Raw genomic sequence first — 9590 nt, 5'->3', positions numbered from 1 at the left:
CTCTGCAAAGTGGTAGCCCCTGCTGCAGAAGGACATGTGGGCCGCCCAGGGTTTCCCCACAATGAGCAACATCATTTTGGATGCCTTCAGTGTCTTTGGGGTGAGGTTGGACCAGCAGTGCATTGTATAATGATGCTGAAATATAAATGTCCTCTGTCTCCAGGAAGGAAGCTTTAAAGGTTTGATCGGAGAGAAAGCCAGCATCTGTGTTGGGTGGAGTTTCTCCACCTGCCTAGTGGCCTGTCTTCCCTCCCATGTTTTTCAGGTGGAAAGGGCCTCACAGAAGTACACGTCTACTGAGTGTTATATTTGTTACCCTGGCTCCTTCCACACCCCCCATAAGTTGGATCAGTAATAGAAAACCACCGTGAAAAATATACATGGTCGGGGCCCTAAAAATACGTTTGCATCCAAAATACCAATGGACGTTGTGTCCAGACCGAAGCAGATATCTGTGCCCTTCCAGTGAGGGCTGGAAGGGGGATTTTGAAGTATTGACCCGTTGGGAAAACAAGGTTTTGCTCAAGTACAGGTTTGCCATGAGAACAGGTTGATTTTTGGAATAAGAAGAGTGTATTTTGTGTCACGCCTACGTTCATTCCCACTTCTGTGTGCACCGTCGCATTGCATTACGGGAGATGTCATCATCCTGGGTATAAAAATACCCCCATCCTCCTGCGTGAGCCCCCCGTTTCTGGCTGGACTGCTTCTCCCTGCTGGGCAGTGGCAATCTCTCCCTGCAGCTTATCTGCCTCGGCACATCATGGACAAACGGCATTTCAAGAGGAGTGGTTGGGGGCGGACAGCCGGAAGTGGGGAGGAGAGCTTCAGATTGAAGGCAAGGACTTTTGACATGCCATCAAATCAGAAACGGCATTCACGCAGCCCTGAACAGCTCTTGCACACTACACAAAAGGATCTTTCTTGATCACACTCTTTTATGTTTTTCAGATGGGGGGGAATGCCTCCTACAAGTCAAACTCTACTTATCGTACCCTTGGGTGACTAAGCTGACTCCAATGGGAGAGGCACAGCAGCAATTTGCCTGTGTACTGCTGTTTTCTTAAGGAAATCAATAAGGAAGGGCAAAAGTCAAGTGTCTCGTAGCAACTTATCTGTAGCGGCGTATTCAGAAAGGGCAGAAAAAGGAGTAAATATGCAATGCAGCTAAGTGGAAAACATCGCTTGTCTGGTCCCAGAATTTGCAAATTCATAGAAGTTTAGGGCTGGAAGGGACCTCGTGAGATCGTCGGGTCCAAGCCCTGTGCTCTTCTCTGATCCACTTTGCAACTAGAGGTCCCAGGCCTACAAACACTTTGGCATGCGCTTACCTTGACCAGCAGGCACTTACACGCAGGCCGGGCTTTCCCACCATCCTCGCAGTGGGTTCCTTCCTGGTGGCACGGAAGTGTGTGTTTGCAGCGGCGGGGCCTTCACGCCATCCTGCTGCGGACGGCGTGTCCCATATGTGTGTTTCTGAAGGAAGTGGAAGGGAAAAAAATAAATAAAAGCAAATGAGGAGAAAGAGGCATTTGCTAAAGTCAGATCTCCAGAGGAGCGTCTGAAGGGTGTGCACAGTAGGGCAGTGGAGCAAGCTGCCAAGGGAAGTTGTGGTGGAGTCTCTCTTTTCTTCTGACCTCACTCTGGCCTGGGTTAAGGTATATGCAGGTAGATGGCCTGGGCAGCAAGGGGTTGTTGAGCTAGCCTGAAACAAGGACAAGTCTGGTGGGACCTGCCAAAAGGGAACTGGATAGAAAGGGAGGAGGCTGCCCCTGGTAAGGAGGACATGTTGCCTTGGGGGGGATGAGTGAGCAGCTTGTGAGGGTCTGAGCCACTGGGATCCTTCTGTGAGTGAGAGAAACAGAGCAGGTCTCCGCGAGGTGGAAGGGATGCACTTGTTTCCTTCCCTTCCTTCCTCCATTCCCCTCCCCTGCACATGCACACACACACCCACATGCACACGCACACACATGCACACACACACTTCTTCCTAACTTGAAGGCAGCTCAGACACGGGCACTTGTCTGCTGGTTTGCTCTGTTTTAAGCTGTCCTTTGTAGTCCTGCATCAGTGTTGCGTCTCACCCTCACAAGCCTGGTTGTGAGTCCCTCTGTGCTCTTCTCTGTAGTTACAGGGTTGTGTGGCAGGGGAAGTGCATTTAATTCCTTGTGGCATGGCATGTAGGCCAAGTCAAGGACACGTGTGTTGCTGAACACGAGGAGCACCACTTGAACGTGGTCCGGGTGCACAGTGTCAAAACTTTCCAAAAGCATTCATGTGAGCAAGGAAGCTCACAGCTGCAGAGAGCTTCTGCCCATGGGTGAAGACCTGATCCCACAAGCATGCGGAAGTGCCACTGAAGTTGCCTTGGGTCCCTGCCAGAAGCAGTTCATTCGGCAATGCCCTGCCTGTGTATGCGTTAGCACTAGGCTGCTGAGCAGCGCAGTGTGATTGGTAGGTCATGTAGCCTAGTGTCTAGGGTGCTGGACTGGGAGTCAGCCAGCTAGGCTTCTGCTCCAACACAGACCAGGTGGGTGTCCTTGGTCACATCCCTTGCTGTCTCTGTGCCTCTTCCTCTCCTCTAGCCTATTTTGGGTTTTTGGACGGCAAATTCTCCTGGACAGGAACTGCCTCCTGCTAGGTGTTTGTCCCATGAACATTAAAGGGAGCCAGTCCCTGGGGCCTCTAGGCACTGCTGTAATTCAAAAACCAATCAAGATACAAATCCTACTCCACTGGATAGGCAGACATCACTCCCCCCACCACACTGATGTCTCCAAGCGGGGAATGCAACATTCAAATATTAGCATAGCTGATGAGCGCTAACGGAGCTGTAAAGAGCTTCTCTTAACGAAGCTGCAGCTACAGGCACACACCAGACAGCGTTGAATGTCCTAAACAAGCCTGGGTCCAGCCACCAAACAGTGCTGTGAAAACTCATCCTTTGCCTAGTGCATTCTGCCCTGCAGCAGGCGGGTTTTAGAGGCGAGTCTAAAGGTTACGTGATCATACAGGGAGGCAAAAAGGAAAGCTGGCTACTTCCCCTCTGATTCTTGCTGGTGCCATTCTCCAATCACAGCTGCTCTTGGTTAACCACAAAGCAGCAGCGTAGTTTAGCCAGAATGAACAATATCTTCTGCGCCGTGGAGCGTCTCGGCAGCAGTGAGGATGCCTTCTAGCATGTCGGCCGCTCTTGACATTGGATCCTAAACCTACAAAGGAGACAGATAATGAGCAGTTCTTACTCCATGAGCAAGGAAGCACCGAAAGGGTAAAGCTGTGAGTGCATTTGTATGTAGAAGGCTTATTTCCCCAAGCACCTCTTCAAGTTCTTCAAGAGCCTCTTCAAGAACCTCCCAAAAACCTTGGCAAGTTGTTGGAGAGAAAGCCAGCAGCTCATGTAAGTATATATAGGACATGTTGAAGATGTGCTGGAGGTCAGATCTCAGTGCTGTCCTCTGTCTAGTGTTGCTATAGAAGTGCATGTGTGCATGCGCAAACTTGGGGGTATGTTTATACAACACAGGATGTGTGATGAGTTGCTACAGGCAACGTGGTTTGAACGGCAGGAGTTTGGGGTGGCCGTAGGAAGGAGCGGTGAGTCAGGCCAGCTCTCCCACCTGAGGCCAGTCCTGCTTGCTCTCTTGGCTGCGTCGTGCCCGCAGTGGTGAATGAATGGGTGCAGAATGAGAGCACTGCATCATCTGAACCATGGGTTTCATGTCTTTCCTCTTGCAACAGCTCCCCACCCCAGTGACTTCACCAGTCTTGCACGGATGGTGCAGGAGGATGTAACTGCCCTCCCAGGGGAGCAGATTTGAATGCCGCATAGGACTAGTTGCTCATAACCGGGGATGGTTAAACCGTGCATGGCTAAGTGAGAACGGGGACGCAATGAAGGGGGGCTTGTCGGTACCCCATGCAACATCTGCAAACTTCTGATTTAGCCCCTCCATTCCTGCAGAGTAAAAACAGGCCTCATCGCCGCAGTTCTTTCTTTGGTGGCTTCTTTGATGACAGAACAAGGAGCAATGGGCTCAAGTTGCAGCAAAGGAAGTGGAGGTTAGATGTTAGGGAAAACTCTCACTAGGAGGGTAGTAAAGCGCTGCAGCAGGCTCCCCAGAGAGGTGATGGCATCTCCATCCTTGGAGGAGTTTGAGACCCGGCTAGACAAAGCGTTGGCTGGAATGATGCGGTTGGGGCTGGTCCTGCTTGCAGCAGGGGTTTGGACTGGATGACCCTGAGGTCCCGTCCAACTCCCTTGTTCTGTGATCCTAGTGAAACCCTGCTGTACTACCTGTCCTTGAGCACTGCCGTTTCAGGCTGCCCTCCCCTGCCAGACACACTGCATGTTTCCTCATACTGCATGTAAAATTCCCCATGCATTCATTCAGTGACACCCATGTTGACATGATGCTGGTCTAACACTGTTTCCTCCTCTCTCCCCTTCTCTTTCCCTCCCTTGAAGGCAGTGACTGTTGAAGATTGGCAGGCAACCAACTCCCACTCGAGAAGCAAATTGCTGAAAAGACTCTTGGGCATCACCCACTTTGTTACTGAATTGTAAGTACAACCGATCACCTGGCCATGGTGCGGGGACCAGGAAGGCTTTTCATGGGGTGCTTCGCAGTGAGAGCATCACACCATGGCTCGAGTTTTCTTTGCCTACCTTGGTAGCTGGCTATTTCAAGCTAGTCTTGGCCTGGCAGTGGCCTCATACTGCTGTCTAGGTCCTGAGTTGAGTCCCTGAATTAATGGTTGAAGGAGCAGCCATTTAGCTTAGTTAGTGCATGGTGCTCATGACACCAAGGTTGCAGGTTTGATTCCCTGCTTAGGCTAGATGATCTCCTGAGGTCCCTTCCAGCCTTGCTTCTCTACGACTCAAGCTCCCCCAGGCATTGGCACTCTTGAAACTGGGGTGCTGTCAGTGACCAGTTTGAAACACCCTAGGGTGCACTGTTGGGAGGAAATTCCTCTGTTTCCTGCAAAGAAAAGCCACGGAGACAGCCAGTCAGAGCCTGAGCAGAGAGCAGCTTCCCTCAAGCCTTGGGATTTCCACTTGGCTCCTGTCACAACCCGACTTAGACGTAGCATCTTTTACAACCCCCTTCGGGGGTAACTGTCCGTGCACCTGCATTGGACAGGGGCTGGGACACGTCTGCATCTCAGCTGCTCTGAGGCAGCTCCCTTTGTGCCTGGGGCAGTCACTAACCTGAAGCGCCCAGGTTTAGCTTCTGTGGGGAAAAGGAAATGCAGTGGGGACCAGCTGCAGCACCTGCCCCCGTTAACTGTGGGCTCGAGGGAATCCGGGCCTCCCTGGCGCTTGTAACCTGTCATGGGGGAAGTACTGCTCTAGCCTCCCGAGGACAGTGTCTGTGGGGAAAGCCAGGGATGGAGGAAGTGAGGACACAACAGCTGCATCCCCAAGGCCAAGGGGAAGATGCATCTCCCCTTCTTGATGCCTAGTCACCAGCAAAATGAGATGCTGGTAGCACAGCGCACTGACACTGAAAGAGCCCCGCACCGATTTATATCTCCTCCCTTGACAAGTGCTAAGCGAGCTTCAGTGAGGCTCTTGCTGGAGGATACGGGCGCTGTGTCTTTCTGCCCACTGTTGACTGAGCCTGGTAGCGCTTGAAAATCTCCTGGAGACCAAGTCGAGTGGGTAACCAAACGCACACCGGCAGCTTGCCTCTTTGTAAAAGTGTCTAAAGAAACAGGAAGCTCCCGTATCCTGTTTTGCATCGAGCCGCTCACTGGTCGCTTTGTTAACGCATCCCTGGGCAAGGGCACAGCCTCTGCCCGTAGAAATCAGCTTGTTTATAACTGGATGCTCACATTCCCGGGGGCACGTTCCTTCCCAAGCATTGTGATCAGCCTTGGCATTGGAGGGCCAGTGTAATGAGCCTAAGTTGACTGACACTAGCGTGAAAGAGTGGAGCAGGAAACTTGCTGAAAGCATCTGTCCACTGTGGCCTAATACTGGAACCAAAAGGGGGGTTTTTTGTTTTTTAAGTTTTTTGTTTAAAGGGTAGAGGAAAAGCTTGTTCCTACTCTGACCATAATTATAGTGTCAGGTCTTTTGATTGGAAAGGGAATGGCGGAGAAAATACCTCTGCAGTAACCGTGATCTCTCGCTTGCGTGCTCTCTCTCTCTCTCTCTCTCTCTCTCTCTCGTTCTTTTTCATACCCACCTGGAAATTAAAATCCTAATGAGCAAGTGACTGAGTTGCTCGTTGGAAGCCAGCTAGCTCACACCCCAAATGCCGAAGCAAGCTGGTGACAGCGTTGTTGTTCTGAAGCCAGCCGTCTTAGCCAAATGAACAGGATCCCAGCACTTATTATAGCTAAGCGAAGCATAGCAGGGTCTGGGGCAGGGCACCCAGTCAGCAGCCCAGATGCACAGGCAGCCTCCACGGTGCACGCAGCAGGTAGGGCAGGGAGCGGAAAGCAGAGCAGCAGATTGGGCAGGGAGCAAAACGGAGGAAGTAGAAAGCAGAGCAGCACATTGGAAAGGGGACGGGCACCGGAGTGGCGCTCAGGGGTAGGGGTAATTTTTGCAAAAAGGTTGGCCCCCACTGAGAACACCCTGGTACTTATAGCCCTGGTGACTATGTGCAGTAAGAGCTGGAAAAAACTCAGGGCAGGCCCCTCTCCCTTCAACCCCAGACCCTGAATGTAAGGAAGCAAACTGTGAACCTGATCTTTTTCCCCTCTTTTTTTTAAACAAGGCTTAACGTTGTTCCCCTCATCCCTCTGCGTTACCTGTGACAGGTTAGGGTGTCCTTGGTGCCTTGGGGCATTGTGCCTGGGAGCTGCACGCAATGGTTGTTCATCCAGTTATGAACAGGTTAGATCACGGGTGGGCAAAATGCGGCCCGCGGGCCAGATGCAACCCGTCAGGCCATTCTATCCAGCCTGCGGGTCCCCTAAAAAATTAAGAAAATTAATATTTATCTGCCCCTGGCTGCCTGTCATGCAACCCTCGATGGCTTGCCAAAACTCAGTAAGATGCCCTCCGCCCAAAATAACTGCCCACCCCGAGTTGGACACACACTCGTCTGGGGATGGTTTTTAGGCAGGGATGGTCCTTGCCTTGAACACGGGTTGGACTGGATGACCTCCAGAAGTCCCTTCCAGCCCAATTTCTGTGTGATTCTCTGACTTCCCTGAAGTCCTCCTGTGAAAAACGCCCAGTCTGTCACCTGTATGCCAGAGGCCTCGCTGCATGTATTTCTAAAGGTCTCAAGCCATTGCTCTTGTCCCACTGGGATAGTGTTTCTGACTCTGGGACCCTTTTTCCTTCCTTCTACCTGGGGTCAGCATTGCAAGCAATTGTCAGGATTGTAGCAGCGATACTACATGCGGGTTTGTATCTTTCCGAGGCTGTTTAATCACACAAAAGTTGATGGAGGCCATCTCCAGCTTGGCTGAGGCGTTGCCACCTGGGTTAATTGCAGCAACCTTTATTAGATTTCGTGGCCCTGAGGAACATGCAGCTGATCCCATTGAATTCCCTGGTGCGCTTGCTTAATTCACTTTGTTTCTGCAGCACGTCTGACAAGCACAGCCCTGCCTCAGATGGCTAGCAACAACACCGCCAGCATAGCGCAAGCCAGGAAACTGGTGGAACAGCTGAAGATGGAGGCCAACATCGACAGAATAAAGGTAACACTCGGTCCAAGGTATTTAATTCGCCTGTTCTGGGTGTTTGCGTGATTGGGTGCAGATTTGAAGGCCAGGTAGGGCTGTTCTGCTCCTGTGGTTTGACCCCTTGGCAAACACAGGCAATACATCTTGAATATGGGATGTTTTGCAAACTTAATGGCTCAGTCTATTTGGTTATAGAAGGAAAGGTTAGAAAAACCACTTGGTGGTGGTCGACAGTTCCTCACCGAGGGAAAAGAAGTCGGATCTACTAGCTAAAGGCCAAACACGACCCAGTGGTTGGCAGGTGAAATAAGCTGTGTGTATCACAGGGTTGATTCTCTGACTTCACTGAAGTCCTACTGTGACAAAAAGCACTCGGTAATGGGTGGCCACCCATTGGGAAAGATCACTAAGGGATGTTGCAAGCTCTCTAGCGCTGCTGGTCCTTGCCTCTAGATGGAACATCTTTCTCAAAGATGCACGCAGGTCCAGCCACAGGCTGTTGGGCTAGACACGCGAATTGCTGGGTGAAATCCTTGCCAGTGATTTTATGTAGGAAATCAGTCTAGATGCTCTTTCTTTTTTGGTTTTCAGATCTGTGAAGTCAGTAGACACTTGCCTTGCTTTCCTCACTGGTGATGGCAGGGTGGCTGGTGTGATCACAGACAAACACCAGCGCTCGAAAACACTTGGCTAAAGCAATCCTCCTTGCATGGCCTTTTGGGAAATGGGAAGGGATTTTTTTCAGGCTGTGTGGGTGTTGTTTGAAGGTTAATGCATGTGAGCAGCTAACTGATTGCAGCCACTCAAAACTGTGCTCTCTTCATAACGTGGTCTAATGCGTGAAATTGCGCTCCATGCCTTATCCAACTGAGAGCGCGACCACAAACAGAAATCAGCATTTTCCTTCTAAATTGAAAGGCTGGTCCTTTCTAGGAGGTATTTTTCTTCTTTGTAGCTGTTTACACTTTCCAGCTTTTAAAAAGCCTGGGTCTCAGGCTGGAATAATGAGACCCTACATTGTTCAGCCGAGTTGTGCTGAGTGGGTACAGTCCTGCCTCTGCCCCTCCAGCACTTGCAAGCTCTGTTTCTAATCTAGGAGCTCCTCTGGGAATGGGCTGCCCCTGCCTGAATGCCTAGAAAGCTGCTGGCTAATATGAATGCTACTGCAAACAGTGATTGCAGTTGTGGCTATGGAGGGCCTCTTTCTCTCTTTAAAGGCAAATGTTCTCATCCAGGTGCCTATGTCATACCTGCAAGCCTGTACCAGAGCAGGGAGTGCATGCCTTCACAAACAAGTGGCTGCATGCCCCAAACAGAAATTTGGGCAGGCACGGGTTTTCTTGCTGGTCAGGAACTCGGATGGTTTGTGCAATTATCTGTTTCTTTTTCATGCACTGCTCAGGCATCTAAGAACTTGTCCCCTGGATTAATATAACTGATCTATCCCAGGTTGAGGTGGGAGAGAGGTAGTATGAGTCTAAAGTTAGTCAGAAGGCAGGGTAGCAATGCACCTTTGTAGATTAGCAAGAAAGAATGAAAGGCTGGATGGATGGATGGATGGATGGATGGATGGATGTGCATGTGTGTGTATCTGTAAATACATGGATGGATGGATGTGCATGTGTGTATGTGTATATATGTATCTGTATATACATGGATGGATGGATGTGCATGTGTGTGTATGTATGTATATATATAATATATATATGTATATGTATATAGATGGATGGATGTGCATGTGTGTATGTGTATGTATGTGTGTGTGTGTATGCATCTGCATATACATGGATGGATGTGTATGTGTGTATATGTATATGCATGAGTGTGTACACACACACACACACAGCAGGCTGTCATTAGTTCAGAAAGTGGCACCCAGTATCTGAGCCTTTTGAGAGAGGGATGTGTGTGTGTGTGTGTGTGTGTGTGTGTGTGTG

The 9590-nt window shown here is 50.4% G+C and overlaps 1 protein-coding gene across 2 annotated transcripts in view; it reads left to right on the top strand.

Moving 5' to 3' along the window:
• The window catches only part of GNG2 (G protein subunit gamma 2), a 117612-nt gene that overhangs the window by 105177 nt on the left and 2845 nt on the right, over positions 1 to 9590 (top strand). The window contains exons 4-5 of one of the 2 annotated variants that reach the window (XM_019518351.1): positions 4469 to 4563; positions 7571 to 7668. In XM_019518351.1, coding sequence (XP_019373896.1) covers positions 7582 to 7668 — 87 coding nt within the window. In that variant the 5' untranslated portion in view covers positions 4469 to 4563; positions 7571 to 7581. Of the gene's footprint in view, positions 1 to 4468; positions 4564 to 7552; positions 7669 to 9590 lie in introns of both variants that reach the window. The other variant, XM_019518350.1, reaches the window with a different exon arrangement.

The sequence above is a fragment of the Gavialis gangeticus genome, unplaced genomic scaffold, assembly GCF_001723915.1.
Source record: "Gavialis gangeticus isolate Ggan-Ray unplaced genomic scaffold, GavGan_comp1, whole genome shotgun sequence".
Classification (NCBI taxonomy): Eukaryota; Metazoa; Chordata; order Crocodylia; family Gavialidae; genus Gavialis; species Gavialis gangeticus.
Note: the sequence above shows the minus strand (reverse complement) of the source record. Positions and strands in the feature narration are given on the sequence as shown.